The sequence below is a fragment of the Rhinoraja longicauda genome, chromosome 44, assembly GCF_053455715.1.
Source record: "Rhinoraja longicauda isolate Sanriku21f chromosome 44, sRhiLon1.1, whole genome shotgun sequence".
Classification (NCBI taxonomy): Eukaryota; Metazoa; Chordata; class Chondrichthyes; order Rajiformes; family Arhynchobatidae; genus Rhinoraja; species Rhinoraja longicauda.
Window position 1 is genome coordinate 2,870,609 of NC_135996.1, and position 19,890 is coordinate 2,890,498.

Consider the following 19,890-nt stretch of genomic DNA (forward strand, 5'->3'; position numbering starts at 1 on the left):
GACCAAAGTGCTGCACATCTGACTAGGAAAAAAAGAAACATACAGTGGCAGGCAGCCAAACACAACGGCGCGGCCATCTTGAACAAAATGTTAATTCAATCACCCACAGTCCAACAATAAAAGCACTAAACAGGCACCCAAATTACCCAACCCCAAAAACCCCCCAAAACACAGTCCAACAATAGAAGCATTAAATAGGCATTCAAATCACACACCCTAAAACCCCCAAAAACACAGTCCAACAATAAAAGCATCAAACAGGCACTCAAACCACCCAACCCCAAAAACACACAAAAAAGAAACATCCATCAAAGAAACATCCATCACAGTGAGTCTCCTCCAGTCCTCTCTCTCCTCACTGTGATGGAAGGCCACAATGTCTTTCCCTTCTCCCGCTGTCCTCGCCCGCAGTCAGGTTGTTGTGGTTGCAGGCCGCACCGGACGGTCCACAGCGGGCCAAGCCCAAGGCGCGTCGCGTCGCAGCCACTCCCGCAGCCTCCGAAGACGGCCGGCTCCGCCGATGACAAGTCCGATCCGGGGCGGGCGAACACGCTGTCGCTGTCGCTGCCGCTGTTGCTGCACGTCGGGGCGGTCGAGCTGCCTGTCCGTGGGTGCGGGGGGAAGAGAGGGGAAGTTTTGTTGCCTCCATCACAGTGAGGGGGTGTTTGGAGTCACTGTGATGGATGTTTGTGTTGGGGTCGGGTGTCCTGTGTTCTTTTCTTTTTTGCTGTGTTTTGTGTGACTGCTGAAATTTCGTTCGGTGTAAAAAGCCGAGTGACAATAAAGTGTTGTTATGTTATGTTTAGGAAGGAGATGAGGTGGAATTTCTTCAAGTCTGAAGGTGGTGAATCTGTGGGATTCTTTGCTACAGACGGCTGTGGAAGCAAAGTCAGTGGATATATTTGAGGCAGGGATAGATAGATTCTTGATAAGTACGGGTCAGAGGCTATGGGGAGAAGGCAGGAGAATGGGGTTAGGAGGGAGACATAGATCAGCCATGATTGAATGGCGGAGTAGACTTGATGGGCCGAAAGGCCTAATTCTGCTCCTATCACTTATGATCTTATGATTGCCGGGGTCAGTGGGATCCCGGTTCCACGGCGGGCGAGCCAGGCCAGCGGTAGGGATACGGCCGCGGCTCGCTGGGCACTTTGTGCTTTGGTCTTGGTTCCAGCACCTGCAGTTCCCTGGGCCTCCGTTCTTACTGACTTGTCCGTTGGCTTATTCTCCAGTACAAAGCGGAGCTGACCGAGGGGAAGGACGTGTACGAGGAGCTCTTGACTCACGCTGAAATTCAAGGCAATATTAACAAAGTCAATGGTAAGTAATGCCTGGCGGTAGGACTGGCGTGAGGATGAGTGTTCTCTGTGTAGAGAGGGGTAATGATCTGGACCTCTTTTAGAAGTCCCCATTGCTCTCACCGGTCCACCTCTCTCTCAGTCCCTCCTTGCTCTCCCTTGGCGGGTTCCCATCGACACCAGTAGCTCCGGGTTGATTTGGAGCCGAGCCTCCCGGGCGGGTCCTCCGCCCTAACTGGGAAGGGGGAGGGGATAGAGAGGGAGAGCAGGGACTATCTGAAGTTAGACAAGTCAATGTTCATACCGCTGTGGTGTAAACTACCCAAGTGAAGTATGAGGTGCTGTTCCTCCAATTTGCGCTGGGCCTCACTCTGACAATGGAGGCGGCCCAGGACATACAAGGAGATATACGGACTGGAGGGAAGTAGAGTTGAGATAGAGCATCTGGTGTGGACTTAATAAAAGCAGAACAGGCTCGAGGGACGGTAGTCCTCCCATGACCGCTCTGTGTTGCTTGACTAGCCCGCACCATGCTCCCTGTGATGTGTGACGTTTCCCTTCTCAGTGCAAGCGGCGCTGGAGCACGTGGACGAGGCGCTGGAGAAGAGAGATGTGCAGGCACTCAACTCGGCTCTGCAGAGTCCAGCGTTGAACCTACACGAGGTGAACCGGGAGAACACGGAATGGTACATGGACCAGCTCCTCATCGACCGCGAGCAGAAAGCACTGGTATTAAACGTTGCACTTTATTCATGTATTGGTCATGGACTCGGCACTTATCGGTAGTAAACAATGTCAATTCATTTATTTCAAGAGGGCTTCTATACAAAAACGTGGATGTAATGCTGAGGCTGTGCAAGGCGAGAATACCTGTGCACCAAGCCACCCTTTCACCAAACACTTGCGCTCGGTCCGCCAAGGCCCGCTGGATCTCCCGGTTGCTGACCATTTTAACTCCCCTACCTATTCCCACGCACAGTACAGATGCCCCTCGACTTACGATGCTTCCACTTACGATATCTCGACATTGCCCTGGTGCAAAAGCGATGCACATTCAGCAGAAACCGTACTTTGGATTTTGAATGTTGATCTTTTGCCGGGCTTTTCCCGGACTCACAGATTTAGATTTTTTTAGATTTAGAGATACAGCGCGGAAACAGGCCCTTCGGCCCACCGGGTCCGCGCTGCCCAGCGATCCCCACACATTAACACTGTCCTACACACACTAGGGACAATTTTTACATTTTACCCAGTCAATTAACCTGTCCTTGGAGTGTGGGAGGAAACCGAAGATCTCGGAGAAAACCCACGCAGGTCACGGGGAGAACGTACAAACTCCGTACAGACAGTGCCCGTAGTCAGGATCGAACCTGAGTTTCCGGCGCTGCATTCGCTGTAAGGCAGCAACTCTACCGCTGCGCCACCGTGCCGCCCAACTGGGAAGGGGGTCCTTCCTCTGGGAGGTGCAGCCCAAAAGATCTGTCTGCTGCTCAGACCGGCAACGTCTTACGCGGTACGATACTCTGGTGACGCCGGGCAACGGTAGGTTAGGTGGCTGTGATGTTGGGTAGGTTAGGTGGCCATGATGTTCAGTAGGTTAGGTGGCTGTGATGTTGGGTAGGTTAGGTGGCCATGATGTTGGGTAGGTTAGGTGGCTATGATGTTGGGTAGGTTAGGTGGCCATGATGTTGGGTAGGTTAGGTGGCTGTGATGTTGGGTAGGTTAGGTGGCTGTGATGTTCAGTAGGTTAGGTGGCCATGATGTTGGGTAGGTTAGGTGGCCATGATGTTGGGTAGGTTAGGTGGCCATGATGTTGGGTAGGTTAGATGGCTGTGATGTTCAGTAGGTTAGGTGGCTGTGATGTTCAGTAGGTTAGGTGGCCATGACGTTGGGTAGGTTAGGTGGCTGTGATGTTGGGTAGGTTAGGTGGCTGTGATGTTCAGTAGGTTAGGTGCAGGAAAAATGTTCCGAATGTTGGGCGAGTCCAGAACCAGGGGCCACAGTCTTAGAATAAAGGGGAGGCCATTTAAAACTGAGGTGAGAAGGAACTTTTTCACCCAGAGAGTTGTGAATGTGTGGGATTCTCTGCCACAGAGGGCAGTGGAGGCCAAATCACTGGATGAATTTAAGAGAGAGTTAGATAGAGCTCTGGGGGCTAGCGGAATCAAGGGATGTGGGGAGAAGGCAGGCACGGGTTACTGATTGTGAATGATCAGCCATGATCACAATGAATGGCGATGCTGGATCGAAGGGCCGAATGGCCTCCTCCTGCACCTATTTTCTATGTTTCCATGTTAGGTGGCTATGATGTTAGGTGTGTTAGGTGGCCATGATGTTCAGTAGGTTAGGTGTATTAAATGCATTTTCGACTTACGGTATTTTCGATTTATGATGGGTTTATCGGAACGTAACAGGGGCATCTGTACAGTGAAATTGTTTTTTTACATACAGATCAGTAAGATTATTGCCAAACACAAGTACAATCCTCGAGTAATGTTGCCCCCCTCCTAAAGGTCGCCCCCCTCTTAAAGGTCGCCCCCCCCCCAAGGGCTCCTCCCTCCCAAGGGCTCCCCCCCCCAAGGGCTCCCCCCCCCCCAAGGGCTCCCCCCCCCCCCAAGGGCTCCCCCCCCCCAAGGGCTCCCCCCCCCCAAGGGCTCCCCCCCCCCCAAGGGCTCCACCCCCCCCCCCAAGGGCTCCACCCCCCCCCCAAGGGCTCCCCCCCCCAAGGGCTCCCCCCCCAAGGGCTCCCCCCCCCCCAAGGGCTCCCCCCCCCCCAAGGGCTCCCCCCCCCCAAGGGCTCCCCCCCCCCCAAGGGCTCCCCCCCCCCCCAAGGGCTCCCCCCCCCCAAGGGCTCCCACCCCCCCAAGGGCTCCCCCCCCCCCAAGGGCTCCCCCCCCCCCAAGGGCTCCCCCCCCCCAAGGGCTCCCCCCCCCCCAGGGCTCCCCCCCCCCCCCCCAAGGGCTCCCCCCCCCCAAGGGCTCCCCCCCCCCCCAAGGGCTCCCCCCACCCCCCAAGGGCTCCCCCCCCCCCCCAAGGGCTCCCCCCCCCCCCAAGGGCTCCCCCCCCCCCAAGGGTTCCCCCCCCCCCCCAAAGGCTCCCCCCCCCCAAGGGCTCCCCCCCCCCAAGGGCTCCCCCCCCCAAGGGCTCCCCCCCCCCCCAAGGGCTCCCCCCCCCCAAGGGCTCCCCCCCCCCAAGGGCTCCCCCCCCCCAAGGGCTCTCCCCCCACCCAAGGGCTCCCCCCCCTCCCCAAGGGCTCCCCCCCACACCCAAGGGCTCCCCCCCCCCAAGGGCTCCCCCCCCCCCAAGGGCTCCCCCCCCCCCAAGGGCTTCCCCCCAAGGGCTTCCCCCCCCAAGGGCTTCCCCCCCCAAGAGCTCCCCCCCCCCCCAAGAGCTCCCCCCCCCCAAGAGCTCCTCCCCCCCCAAGAGCTCCTCCCCCCCCAAGAGCTCCCCCCCCCCCAAGGGCTCCCCGCCCCCCCAAGGGATCTTCCCCCCCACCCCAAGTGTTCCCCCCCAAAGGTTCTGCCCCCCCCCACATGTTCCCTTCCCCCCCTAAAGGTTCCCCCTCCCTCCTAAAGGGTGCCCCCATCCTTCCTCTGCTTTAGATTCTACCCCTCATTACACACAGTGATCAATTAACCTGCCAACCTGCATGTCTTTGGGATGTGAGAGAGAACCAGAGCACCCGGAGAAACCCCAAGCGGTCAGGGAGAGCGTGCAAACTCCACACTAGTGGGCGGACCTGCAAACTAGCGGCTCAACCGCTTTTGCCACTGTGCTGCCCTTTGGTTTAGTTTAGTTTAGAGATACTGCGTGGAAACAGGCCCTTCGGCCCACCGAGTCCGCGCCGACCAGCGATCCCCACACACTAGCACTACACCTTTTTACACGATTAACCTACAAACCTCTAGCTCTTTCGAGTGTGGGAGGAAACCAAAGCAACTGGAGAAACAAAAGCAACACAGTCACAGGGAGAAGGTGCAAACTCCGTACAGACAGCATCGGTAGTCAGGATGGAATCCGGGTCTCTGGCGCTGTGAGGCAGCAACTCCACTGTGTGTTTCTGTGTCCGCACCGCCCACTCTTATATTGCCTTTCTTACTTTTCTCTTAATGGTGAGACGGAATTCCTCCAGTGCCAGCCTTGATTCCGGCCAGGCCTGACACAGAAACACGCACAAAGGCCAGTTGTGTTTCCTCTTAATTTGTGCAAAGAATTTCCCCTCAAGGGAAACAATATATCAGTCGGCTGACAGCATCGACCGTCCTCATTTTCCCACCCGACGTAAAATGTTAGCAAGCATGAAGATTCCCTGCTTCAGTTTCCCAGGCAAATAGAGAGTGTTCTTTGATACTCGTGTCTTGTGGTTTTGTAAAGGTTCGGAAAGGCTTTGGGGCAACAGGCAGTGATTCATTCGCCAGAGGATATGTGTCCCACTCTTGTAGTCATGATGTTTGTGTGACTGGCTCTTTGGCGTATTGTTTAGTTTAGTTTAGAGATACAGCGCGGAAACAGGCCCTTTCGGCCCACCGGGTCCGCGCCGACCAGCGATCCCCGCACACTAACACTATCCTACACAGACTAGGAACAATTTTTACATTTGCCCAGCCAATCAACCTACAAACCTGCACGTCTTTAGAGTGTGGGAGGAAACCGAAGATCTCGGAGAAAACCCACACAGGTCACGGGGAGAACGTGCAAACTCCGTACAGACAGCACCCGTAGTTGGGATGGAACCCGGGTCTCCGGCGCTGCATTTGCTGTAAGGCAGCAACTCTACCGCTGCGCCACCGTGCCAACATGGATACAGCGTGGAAAAGGTGTGAAACGCCCAGGATGAGGTGTTTCACACTAGGGCTTCAGAGATGTCCACGTTCTTCAGGAAACGGGGCTTCCCCTCTTCCATTATAGATGAGGCTCTCACTAGGGTCTCTTCTACACCCCGCAGCTCCGCTCTTGCTCCCCCTCCCCCCACTCGTAATAAGGACAGAATCGCCCTCGTTCTCACCTTCCACCCCACCAGCCAGCGGATCCAACAAATTATCCGCCAACATTTCTGTCACCTACAACGGGACCCCACCACTGGCCATATCTTCCCATCCCCTCCCCTCTCTGCGTTCCGCAGAGACCGTTCCCTCCGTAACTCCCTGGTCCACTCGTCCCTTCCTACCCAAACCACCCCATCCCCGGGCACTTTCCCCTGCAACCGCACGAGATGCAACACCTGTCCTTTACCTCCCCCCTCAACTCCATCCAAGGACCCAAACAGTCTTTCCAGGTGAGACAAAGGTTCACCTGCACCTCCTCCAACCTCATCTATTGCATCCGCTGCTCTAGATGTCAACTTATTTACATCGGCGTTAACCAACCTGATCTCCCGGTGGCCGAGCACTTCAACTCCCCCTCCCATTCCCAGTCTGACCTTTCTGTCATGGGCCTCCTCCAGTGCCATAGTGAGGCCCACCGGAAATTGGAGGAACAGCACCTCATATTTCGCCTGGGCAGCTTGCAGCCCAGCGGTATCAACATCGACTTCTCCAACTTTAGATAGTTTCTCTGTCCCTCTCTTCCCCTCCTCCTTCCCAGATCCCCCTCTATCTTCCTGTCTCCACCTATATCCTTCCTTTGTCCCACCCCCCTGACATCAGTCTGAAGAAGGTTCTCGACCCGAAACGTCACCCATTCCTTCTCTCCCGGGATGCTGCCTGACCTGCTGAGTTACTCCAGCATTTTGTGAATAAATACCTTCGATTTGTACCAGCATCTGCAGTTCTTTTCTTATATATAGGCTATCTCAGGTAGATTGAAAAGGCTTTTGGCATATTGGCCTTCGACAGATCACCGCCTGACTCGTTGGGTTCCTCCAGGGGTTTGTTTGTTTTCATCAGATTCCAGCATCTGCAGTCTCTTGTTTTTTTTGTCATTTGCAGGTTGACAGTATGTTTAGTTTAGAGATACAGCGCGGAAACAGGCCCTTTCGGCCCACCGTGTCCGCCCACGCACACTAACTCTATCCTACACCCACTAGGGACGATGTTTTTACATTTATACCAAGCCAATGAACCTGCAAACCTGCACGTCTTTGGAGCGTGGGAAGAAACCCACGCAGGTCACGGGGAGAACGTACAATCTCCGTACAGACGGCGCCCGTAGTCGGGATTGGACCCGTCTCTCCGGCGCTGCATTCGCTGTAAGGCGGCAACTCTACCGCTGTGCCACCGTGCTGCCCAAAAGCGTACGTCAGCAGTGGGATATGAGTAGGCTACTCAGAGCTTTGCTGGGTTTTTTGCACTGCCAATCTCTTAATTTGGCATGAATGAAAAGTTATTTTTGTTTTGCCTCTCGCAGTCTCTACTTTTTTTAAATGGGGTAGATGGAGAGAAACATAACCCCAACCTCTGCCTCAACTTCAAACAAAGTTTTGCTTTATTTACCGGTGGTTATGCTGGCCTAAGCTGACGCTGTGCACAGTGGCGTAGCGGTGGAGTTGCTGCTGCACAGTGCCAGAGACCCGGGTTCGATCCTGACCACGGGTGCTGCCTGTACGGAGTTTGCACGTTCTCCTCGTGACCAGCGTGGGGTTTCTCCCAAACATTCATAAGGACAGCACAATGGTGCAGTGGGTAAGTTATCAGCACCAGAGACCCAGGTTCCCAGGTTGCCTTCTGACCCTGGAGGCTGTCTGTGTGGAGTTTTCAGGTTCTCCCTGTGACTGCGTGGGTTTGCTCCAGTTCCATCCCGCATTGAAAAGACGTTCACAGGTTAATTAATATATCCTTCCTTTGTCCCGCCCCCCTGACATCAGTCTGAAGAAGGGTCTCGACCCGAGACGTCACCCATTCCTTCTCTCCTGAGATGCTGCCTGACCTGCTGAGTTACTCCAGCATTTTGTGAATAAATACCTTCACAGGTTAATTGGTTTCTGTAAATTGCCACTGCAGATGCTCCTCTACTTACAATGGGGTTATGTTCCCATAAACGCATCGTAAATCCAAAATATCGTAGCTCGAAAATGCATTTAATACACCTGATTGTGAGCTGCAGCTCGTTGCCGTTTAGTTTAGTTTAGAGGTACCGCGCGGAAACAGGCCCTTTCGGCCCACCGGGTCCGCGCCGACCAGTGATCCCCGCACACTAACACTATCCTACACACACTAGGAACAATTTTTACATTCTCCAAGCCAATTAACCTGCAAACGTGCACGTCTTTGGAGTGCGGGAGGAAACCGAAGATCTCGGAGAAAACCCCCGCAGGTCACGGGGAGAACGTACAAGATGGGATGGAACCTGAGTCTCTGGCGCTGCAAGCACTGTAAGGCAGCAACTCTACCGCTGTGCCACCAAAGACTGCAAGAATCCACAGAGAGTTGTCAACCAGAATCCCACTATTGACTCCATCTACACGTTACCCTGCCTCAGAATAGCAACATAATCGAAGCCTTGTCGCACCCCGGTCATTCTTTCTACTCCCTGCTCCCGTCTGGCAGAGGGTCTCAAGCTTAACACCAAGCACCACCTGATTCAGGGGCAGCTTCTTCCCTTCTGTTACCAGGCCTCTTCTGAACGGTCCTTCCATAGGGGCGATAACATAGAACTCGTGTGAATTGAAGACAGACACAAAAAGCTGGAGTAACTCAGCGGGTCAGGCAGCTTCTCTGGAGAAAAGGAATAGGTGACGTTTTGGGTCGAGACCCCTTCTTCAGTTACGCCAGCTTTTTGTGCCTGTCTTTGGTTTAAACCAGCATCTGCCGTTCCTCCCTGCACACTAGTGTGAACGGCATGGACTCAGTGGGCCGCAGGGCCTAGAGTCATACAGTATGGAAACGGGCCCTTCGGCCTGACTTGCACACATCTACACAAGTCCCACCTGCCTGCATTTGCCCCATATCCCCCTAAACCTCAGAATCAGAATCAGAATCGCATTTATTGTCATCCAAAACAAAAACAAGTCTTTTGGACGAAATTCCATTACCCACAGTCCAACAATAAGAGCAATATAAATAAGCAATAACACACACATTCACAAACCAACACAAAACAAAACAAAAGAAACATCCATCACAGTGAGTCTCCTCCAGTCACCTCCTCACTGTGATGGAAGACTTCTATCCATACACCCGTCTAAATATTTTTTGATCGTTGTGATAGTACCTGTATCGACTACCTCCTCCGACAGCTCGTTCCATATATCTACCACCCTTTGTGCAGTTTATATCAATATGTTTTTTTTTAAAGTTGCCCCTGCGGTTCCTATTAAATCTTTCCACCTGCTCCTTAAACCTATGTCCTCTGGTTTGGTTTAGTTTAGAGATACAGCACGGAAACAGTAGCGCAGCGGTAGAGTTGCTGCTTTACAGCGAATGCAGCGCCGGAGACTCAGGTTCGATCCTGACTACGGGTGCTGCACTGTAAGGAGTTTGTACATTCTCCCCATGACCTGCGTGGGTTTTCTCCGAGATCTTCGGTTTCCTCCCACACTCCAAAGACGTACAGGTATGTAGGTTAATTGGCTGGGTAAAATGTAAAAATTGTCCCTAGTGGGTGTAGGTTAGTGTTAATGTACGGGGATTGCTGGGCGGCACAGACTTGGTGGGCCGAAAAGGCCTGTTTCCGGCTGTATATATATGATATGATGTGATAACAGGCCCTATCGGCCCACTGTGTCCGCGCCGGCCAGCGATTCCCGCACATTAACATTATCGCCACGAGGGACAATTTTTAAAATATTTACCAAGCCAATTAACCGACAAACCTGCACGTCTTTGGAGTGTGGGAGGAAACCGAAGATCTCAGAGGAAACCCACGGGGAGAACGTACAAACTCTGTACAGACGGCACCCGTAGTCGGGATTGAACCCGGGTCTCCGGCGCTGCATTCGCTGTAAGGCACCAACTCAGAAGGCAGTGGAGGACAATTCTCTGAATGCATTCAAGAGAGAGCTGGATAGAGCTCTTAAGGATAGCGGAGTCAGGGGGTATGGGGAGAAGGCAGGAACGGGGTACTGATTGAGAATGATCAGCCATGATCACATTGAATGGCGGTGCGTACAGGCTCGAAGGGCCGAATGGCCTCCTCCTGCACCTATTGTCTAACTCTACCGCTGTGCCACCGTGCAGCCCCAAAGGTTCTTGACCTTAAACCTATGTCTTCTGGCCTGTTTCCGTGCTGTGTCTCTAAAGTAAACCTACAGGCCTCCCTTGTCTTGCATAAGCTCCCTCTTCCCTGTTGCAGGATGCTGATGGTTTTCTACGTTCTGTCCTCAGGAGCTGGGGATGGTGGACCCGCTGGAGAAGGAAGAGCTCCAGGTCGCTGTTCACGCGGCCAACGAAAACGCCAGTGTGCATCTGAGCAGTGAGTAGGAAAGTTTCAACACTTTGGGAACATCGTATCTCATCGAGTCATAGAGTGATACAGTGTGGAAACAGGCCCAACTTGCCCACACTGGCCAACATGTCCCAGCCACACCAGTCCCATCTGCCTGCGCTTGGTCATATCCCTCCAATCCATGTACCTGTCTAACTGTTTCTTAAACATTGGGATAGTCCCAGCCTCAACGCCCTCCTCTGCCAGCTTGTTCCAAACACCCATTACCCTCTGTGTGAAAAAGTTACCCCTCAGATTCCTACTAAATCTTTTCCCTTTCACCTTGAACCTGTGTCCTCTGGTCCTCGATTTCCCCTTCTCCGGGCAGCATCTCTGGAGAGAAGGAATGGATGACGTTTCGGGTCGAGGCCCATCTTCAGACTCCTCTCCAGAGATGCCGCCCTGTCCCACTGAGTTACTCCAGCATTTTGTGTCCTATTGTTGCTGTAAACCAGCATCTGCAGTTCCTTCCCACACATATACCTGTTCAGGAAAAAAAGTCTGAAGAAGGGTCTCGACCCGAAACGTCACCCATTCCTTCTCTCCCGAGATGCTGCCTGACCCGCTGAGTTACTCCAGTGTTATTAAGAGGTTGGACACGTTAGAGGCAGGAAACATGTTCCCAATGTTGGGGGAGTCCAGAACCAGGGGCCACACAGTTTAAGAATAAGGGGTAGGCCACTTAGAACGGAGATGAGGAAAAACGTTTTCAGTCAGAGAGTTGTAAATCTGTGGAATTCTCTGCCTCAGAAGGCAGTGGAGGCCAATTCTCTGAATGCATTCAAGAGACAGCTAGATAGAGCTCTTGAGGATAGCGGAGTCAGGGAGTATGGGGAGAAGGCAGGAACGGGGCACTGATTGAGAATGATCAGCCATGCTCACATTGAATGGCGGTGCGTACAGGCTCAAATGGCCTACTTCTGCACCTATTGTCTATTGTCTATTGTTTTGTGTCTACCTGTCCAAATAGACAATAGACAATAGGTGCAGGAGGAGGCCATTCGGCCCTTCGAGCCAGCACCACCATTCAATATGAGCATGGCTGATCATTCTCAATGTCTTTTAAACATTGTTATTATACCTGCCTTAATTGCTACCTCTGGCAGCTTGTTCCATTTACCCACCATCCTTTGAGGAATCAGGTTCCCATTAAATCTGTCCCCACTCACCTTAAACCTATGTCCTCCAGTTCTTGATTCCCCATCCCTGGGAATTTGACTCTGTGCATTCACCCTATCTGTTTCCCCCTTATGGATTTTAAACAAAGGAATATATTCTCCTTTAAGGCACAAATATCCAAAAGGAAAAGAGATTCTTTCATTGCTGACTATTCATAAATGACAGCATTAAATCAAATAAAGTCACCAGAAACATTGGAGCATTTTAGTACTCTGAGGGGCAGCAGGGTGGAGCAGCGGTAAAGTTACTGCCTTACAGCGCCAGAGACCCAGGGTCGATCCTGTACGGAGTTTGTGCGTTTTCCCTGTGATCGCGTGTGTTTGCAACGGGTGCTCTGGTTTCCTCCCACACTCCAAAGACGTGTAGGAAAATAACTGCAGATGCTGGTACCAATCAAAGGTATTTATTCACAAAATGCTGGAGTAACTCAGCGGGTCAGGCAGCATCTCAGGAGAGAAGGAATGGGTGACGTTTCGGGTCGAGACCCTTCTTCAGACTGATCTCAAGGGAGGGGGGCGGGACAACGAAAGAATGTAGTTGGAGACAGGAAGACAGTGGGAGAACTGGGAAGGGGAGGGGAAAGAGATGGACAGAGGAGCTATCTAAAGTTGGAGAAATCAATGTTCATACCACTGGGCTGTAAGCTGTCCAAGCGAAATAGGAAATGCTGTTCCTCCAATTTGCGGTGGGCCTCACTATGACACTGGAGGAGGCCCATGACAGAAAGGTCAGACTGGGAGTGGGAGGGGGAGTTAAAGTGCTGAGCCACCGGGAGATCAGGTTGGTTAAGGCGGACTGAGCGAAGGTGTTGAGCGAAACGATCGCCGAGCCTGCGTTTGGTCTCGCCGATGTAAAGAAGTTGACATCTGGAACAGCGGATACAATAGATGAGGTTGGAGGAGACTGAAAAGACTGTTTGGGTCCTTGGATGGAGTTGAGGGGGGAGGTAAAGGGACGGGTGTTGCATCTCGTGCGGTTGCAGGGGAAAGTGCCCTGGGATGGGGGGGTTTGGGTAGGAAGGGACGAGTGGACCAGGGAATTACGGAGGGAACGGTCTCTGCGGAACGCAGAAAGTGGAGGGGATGAGAAGATGTGGCCAGTGGTGGAGTCCTTTTGGAGGTGATGGAAATGTTGGAGGATAATTGTACATCCAAAGATTTATAGGTTAAGTGGCTTCGGTATTTTTTTAAATGGTAAATTGTCCCCGATGTGTAGGATAGAACTAGTGTACAGGGTGATCGCTGGTCGATGTTGGCTCGATGGGCCGAAGGGCCTGTTTCCCTGCTGCATCTCTAAAGTCTAAAGAACTCTGCAAAAAGGGAAGGCAAGAAACCAATAAAGAAAGCAGTATGAATTATAAGATAAATAAAAATAATTGTAATAATTATAAGAGAAATAAAAACAAAAGGGAACGTACAACGAGACCTGGGTGTCCTAGTGCATCAGTCACTGAAAGGAAGCATGCAGGTACAGCAGGCAGTGAAGAAAGCCAATGGAATGTTGGCCTTCATAACAAGAGGAGTTGAGTATAGGAGCAAAGAGGTCCTTCTGCAGTTGTACAGGGCCCTAGTGAGACCGCACCTGGAGTACTGTGTGCAGTTTCGGTCTCCAAATTTGAGGAAGGATATTCTTGCTATTGAGGGCGTGCAGCGTAGGTTTACTAGGTTAATTCCCGGAATGGCGGGACTGTCATATGTTGAAAGACTGGAGCGACTAAGCTTGTATACACTGGAATTGAGAAGGATGAGAAGGAATCTTATCGAAACGTATAAGAATATTAAGGGGTTGGACACGTTAGAGGCAGGAAACATGTTCCCAATGTTGGGGGAGTCCAGAACAAGGGCCACAGTTTAAGAATAAGGGGTAGGCCATTTAGAACTGAGATGAAGAAAAATCTTTTCAGTCAGAGAGTTGTGAATCTGTGGAATTCTCTGCCTCAGAAGGCAGTGGAGGCCAATTCTCTGAATGCATTCAAGAGAGAGCTAGATAGAGCTCTTAAGGATAGCGGAGGTAGGGGGTATGGGGAGAAGGCAGGAACGGGGTACTGATTGAGAATGATCAGCCATGATCACATTGAATGGCGGTGCTGGCTCGAAGGGCCGAATGGCCTCCTCCTGCACCTATTGTCGATTGTCTATTGTCTAATCTCTAAGAAACTTTTAATACGTAGAAAGGGAAAGACTAGGAAAAACAAATATGATTACTTTGATTGCTGGTAATCTGGCCTAATCATCAAAATGGCACCCCGCTTTACAGTAAGTGTATACAGTAAATATCTATTTGGGCAGTCACGTTGGCTCAGCGAATGCAGTACCGGACACCCGAAGGGTTCCATCCCGATTACGGGCGCCGTCTGTACGGAGTTTGTATGTTCTCCCCGTGACATGCGTGGGTTTTCTCCGAGATCTTCGGTTTCCTCCCACACTCCAAAGACGTGCAGGTTTGTAGGTTAATTAGCTTGGTAAATGTAAAAAAATTGTCCCTAGTGGGTGTAGGATAGTGTTAGTGTGCGGGAATGGCCTCCTCCTGCACCTATTGTCTATGAGGCTGACTGTCTCTTTGTGCTCAGTGATGCAGTCCGTGGCCAGGATCAACGCGGCAGTATGCAAGGGGGTCCCCGCTGAGACGACGAAAGAGTTGATGGACCCCAGTGCCAAGCTGCCTGAGGTCTACCCATTCGCAGCGGCGCTGTACCAGAGGGAGCTGGCTGCCCTCCAGCGACAGAAACCACAGGTGAGCGAGCACCCTCCGCCTCCCCTTCACCGCCAGCTCAATAGACAACAGACAATAGGTGCAGGAGGAGGCCATTCGGCCCTTCGAGCCTGTACGCACTGCCATTCAATGTGATCATGGCTGATCATTCTCAATCAGTACGCCGTTCCTGCCTTCTCCCCATACCCCCAGACTCCGCTATCCTTAAGAGCTCCATCTAGCTCTCTCTTGCATGCATTCAGAGAATTGGCCTCCACTGCCTTCTGAGGCAGAGAATTCCACAGATTCACAACTCTCTGACTGAAAACGTTTTTCCTCATCTCAGTTCTAAATGGCCTACCCCTTATTCTTAAACTGTGGCCCCTTGTTCTGGACTCCCCCAACATTGGGAACATGTTTCCTGACTCTAACGTGTCCAACCCCTTAATAATCTTATACGTTTCGATAAGATCTCCTCTCATCCTTCTAAATTCCAGTGTATACAAGCCTAGTCGCTCCAGTCTTTCAACACACTGCAGACGTTCAGATCCAAGAGCGTATAATTGGCACATGTATTGGAGGTCACGGTGGCGCAGCGGTAGAGTTGCTGCCTTACAGCGAATGCAGCGCCGGGGACCCGGGTTCCATCCCGACTACGGGCTCCGTCTGTACGGAGTTTGCACGTTCTCCCCGTGACCTGCGTGGGTTTTCTCCGAGATCTTCGGTTTCCTCCCACACTCCAAAGATGTGCAGGTTTGTAGGTTAATTGGCTTGATGAATGTAAAAATTGTCCCCAGTGGGTGTAGGTTAGTGTTAGTGTGCGGGGATCGCTGGTCGGTGCGGACCCGGTGGGCTGAAAGGGCCTGTTTCCGCGCTGTATGTAAAACAAAACAAAACTAAAGAAGGGGATGTAATGCTGTGATGTCTGAAGAAACATAGAAAATGGGTGCAGGAGGAGGCCATTCGGCCCTTCGAGCCTGTACGCACCACCATTCATTGTGATCATGGCTGATCATCCACAAATGTAACCCGTGCCTGCCTTCTCCCCATACCCCTTGACTCCACTAGCCCCTGGAGCTCTATCTAACTCTCTCATCCAGTGATTTGTCCTCCACAGCCCCCTGTGGCAGAGAATTCCACAAATTCACAACTCTCTGGGTGAAAAAGTCCCTTCTCACCTCAGTTTTAAATGGCCTCCACTTTATTCTAAGACTGTGGCCCCTGGTTCTGGACTCGCCCAACATTGGGAACACTTTTCCTGCATCTAGCTTGCCCAGTCCTTTTATAATTTTATATGTCTGTGTAAGATCCCCTCTCATCCTTCTAAACTCCAGTGAATACAAGCCTAGTCTTTTTAATCTTTCCTCATATGACAGTCCCGCCATCCCAGGGATCAATCTCGTGAACCTATGCTGCACTGCCTCAATTACAATACTAATAATATAATGCCTTTGTTGTCATTCAAAATGAATTGAACGAAAATCATTTGCCACACAGCCACAACAGTACAGAGTAAAGACACACAATTTTCACACAAACATCCATCACAGTGACTCCTCCAGGCACCCCCTCACTGTGATGGAAGGCAAGAAAATTCTTCTCTCTTCCCCTATGCTTCTCCCAAGGACGTCCTTCCTCAAATTAGGAGACCAAAACTGTACTCAATACTCCAGATGCATAGAAATTTAGAAACATAGAAAATAGGTGCAGGAGTAAGCCATTCGGCCCTTTGAGCCTGTACGCACCGCCATTCAATATGATCATGGCTGATCATCCAACTCAGTATCCCATACCTGCCTTCTCTCCATACCCCCTGATCCCTTTAGCCACAAGGGCCAAAAAGACTTCCCCCTTATCCTTAAGCTGTGACCCCTGGTTCTGGACTTCCCCAACATCGGGAACAATCTTCCTGCATCTAGCCTCTCCAGCCCCTTAAGAATTTTGTAAGTTTCTATAAGATCCCCCCTCAGTCTTCTAAATTCCAGCGAGTACAAGCCGAGTCTATCCAGTCTTTCTTCATATGAAAGTCCTGCCATCCCAGGAATCAATCTGGTGAACCTTCTCTGGTTCACCTTCTCTCCCTCTATGGCAATAATGTCTTTCCTCAGATTAGGAGACCAAAACTGTACGCAATACTCCAGGTGTGGACTCACCAAGGCCCTGTACAACTGCAGCAGAACCTCCCTGCTCCTATACTCAAATCCTCTCATTGTGAAGGCCAACATGCCATGGGGGGGGGGGGGCGGGGTCTCGACCCAAAACGTCGCCCATTCCTTCTTTGCAGAGATGCTGCTTGTCCCGCTGAGTTACCCCAGCTTTGTGACACCGACTGTGCGGAGGCTGTGCGGGTGTGAGGTTGACCATGCTGTGTTGTCCTGATGCAGGGCGGGCTGACTCAGGAGGAGCTGTACGTGGCTGTGGAGATGCTCTCGGCGGTGGCGCTGATAAACCGAGCCCTGGAGGCAGGGGACGTCGGGGCGTTTTGGAGCAGCGTGCTCAGCCAGGTGACGGGCCTGACTGACGTCAAGGACGAGTGTGTGCAGAGGTAAGCAAAGCCCCCCCGCTGCAACCTGGAGCGTTCGATAATTCATTATCCGGCACGGTGGCGCGGCGGTAGAGTTGCTGCCTTACAGCGAATGCAGCGCCGGAGACTCGGGTTCCATCCTGACTACGGGCGCCATCTGTGCGGAGGTTGTACGTTCTCCCCGTGACCTGCGTGGGTTTTCTCCGAGATCTTCCGTTCCCTCCCACACTCCAAAGAAGTGCAGGTTTGTAGGTCAATTGACTGGGTAAATGTAAAAATTGTCCCTAGTGTGTGTAGGATAGTGTTAGTGTGCGGGGATCGCTGGGCGGCACGGACTCGGTGGGCCAAAGAGCCTGTTTTCGTGCTGTATCTCTAAATCTAAAAATCTAACAATTAACACCTGACCTAATTTGAGGAAGGACATCCTTGCTATTGAGAGAGTGCAGCTTAGGTTCACCAGGTTAATCCCCGGGATGGCGGGACTGTCATACGAAGAAAGATTGGAAAGACTGGGCTTGTATTCATTGGAGTTTAGAAGGATGTGAGGGGATCTTTAGAGACGTATAAAATTATAAAAGGACTGGACAAGCTGGATGCAGCAAAAATGTTCCCAATGTTGGGGGAGTCCAGAACCAGGGGCCACTATAATGCATAGAGGAAGCACAAATAGGTTGGCTTTATTTAACATGGCAGGACATGTCTGGAGTACTGTGTGCAGTTTCGGCCTCCTAATTTGAGGAAGGACGTCCTTGCTATTAAGAGAGTGCAGCGTAGGTTCACCAGGTAAATCCTCCGGGATGGCGGGACTGTCATACGAAGAAAGATTGGAAAGACTGGGCTTGTATTCACTGGAGTTTAGAAGGATGAGAGGGGATCTTATAGAGACGTATAAAATTATAAAAGGACTGGACAAGCTGGATGCAGCAAAAATGTTCCCAATGTTGGGGAGTCCACAACCAGGGGACACACACAGTCTAAGAATAAAGGGGAGCTCTGTAGCTTATAGAGACATATAAAATTATAAAAGGACTGTACAAGCTTGATGCAGGAAAAATGTTCCCAATGTTCGGGGAGTCCACAACCAGGGGCCACTATAATGTATAGAGGAAACACAAATGGGTCGGCTTTATTTAACATGGCAGGACATGTCTGGAGTATTGTGTGCAGTTTCGGCCTCCTAATTTGAGGAAGGATGAGAGGGGATCTTATATAAACGTATAAAATTATAAAAGGACCGGACAAGCTCGATGCAGGAAAAATGTTCCCAATGTTGGGGGAGTCCAGAACCAGGGGCTACAGTCTAAGAATAGTCCCGCCATTCCGGGAATTAACCTAGTAAACCTACACTGCACTGCCTCAATAGCAAGAATGTCCTTCCTCAAATATGGAGACCAAACCTGCACACAGTACTCCAGGTGCGGTCTCACTAGGGCCCTGTTCAAGGTCAACTAGGTCATGGGAAGCATCAGGCCTGTAACTGTTCCGTGTGGTCTGATTGTCAGGTACTTTGATGCGCTGAGGAGACTGAAGCACGAGAGCGGCAGGAACGGGGAGACCACGCTGTCCTGGAACAGTCTGCAGCTGTGCGTGCACGACGTCAACTCCGCCATGCAGGAGGAACACCAGAGTAAGTGTCGCCATGGGCACGGTGGCGCAACTGCCTCACCGCGCCACAGACGCGGGTTTGTTCCTGACTACAGATGACACAAAGCTGGGTGGCAGTGTGAACTGTGAGGTTGCAGGGTGACTTGGACAGGTTGTGTGAGTGGGCAGATGCATGGCAGATGCAGTTTAATGTGGATAAGTGTAAGGTTATCCACTTTGGTGGTAAGAATAGGAAGGCAGAGTATTATCTGAATGGTGTCAAGTTAGGAAAAGGGGACGTACAACGAGATCTGGGTGTCCTAGTGCATCAGTCACTGAAAGGGAGCATGCAGGTACAGCAGGCAGTGAAGAAAGCCAATGGAATGTTGGCCTTCATAACAAGAGGAGTTGAGTATAGGGGAGTCCAGAACCAGGGGCCACAGTTTAAGAATAAGGGGTCGGCCATTTAGAACTGAGATGAGGAAAAACTTTTTCAGTCAGAGAGTTGTGAATCTGTGGAATTCTCTGCCTCAGAAGGCAGTGGAGGCCAATTCTCTGAATGCATTCAAGAGAGAGCTGGATAGAGCTCTTAAGGATAGCGCAGTCAGGGGGTGTGGGGAGAAGGCAGGAACGGGGTACTGATTGAGAATGATCAGCCATGATCACATTGAATGGCGGTGCTAGCTCGAAGGGCCGAATGGCCTCCTCCTGCACCTATTGTCTATTGACTACGGGTGCTGTCTGCGCAGAGTTTGTATGTTCTCCGTGTGACCGCGTGGGTTTTCTTCAGGTGCTCCAGTCTCCTTCCACTGCAAAGATGTGCAGGTTTATAGGGTAATTTTTAGTTTAGTTTAGTTCAGAGATACAGCACGAAAACAGGCTCTTCGGCCCACCAGGTCCGTGCAGTCCAGCGATCCCCACACACTAACACTATCCTACACCAACTAGGGACAATTTTTACATTTACCATGTCAATTTACCTATAAACCTAATTTTTACATTTACCAAGCCAATTTACCTACAAAGCTGCACGTCTTTGGAGTGTGGGTGGAAACCAAAGATCTCGGAGAAAATCCACTCAGGTCACGGGGAGAACGTACAAACTCCATACAGACAGCACCCGTGGTCGAAATCGAACCCAGGTGTCTGGTGCTGCATTCGCTGTAAGGCAACAACTCTACCGCTGCGCCACCATGCCACCCTTGAAATGGCTTCTGTAAAATATTCCTAGGGTGTATGGGATAAAACTGGTGT

General features: G+C 51.6%; 1 protein-coding gene across 1 annotated transcript in view; it reads left to right on the forward strand.

Annotated features, from left to right (window-relative positions):
- The window catches only part of iqgap3 (IQ motif containing GTPase activating protein 3), a 135,431-nt gene that overhangs the window by 22,569 nt on the left and 92,972 nt on the right, over positions 1 to 19,890 (forward strand). The window contains exons 8-11 of the mRNA XM_078432052.1: positions 1,240 to 1,320; positions 14,407 to 14,570; positions 16,913 to 17,073; positions 18,555 to 18,679. Coding sequence (XP_078288178.1) covers positions 1,240 to 1,320; positions 14,407 to 14,570; positions 16,913 to 17,073; positions 18,555 to 18,679 — 531 coding nt within the window. The remainder of the gene's footprint in view (positions 1 to 1,239; positions 1,321 to 14,406; positions 14,571 to 16,912; positions 17,074 to 18,554; positions 18,680 to 19,890) is intronic.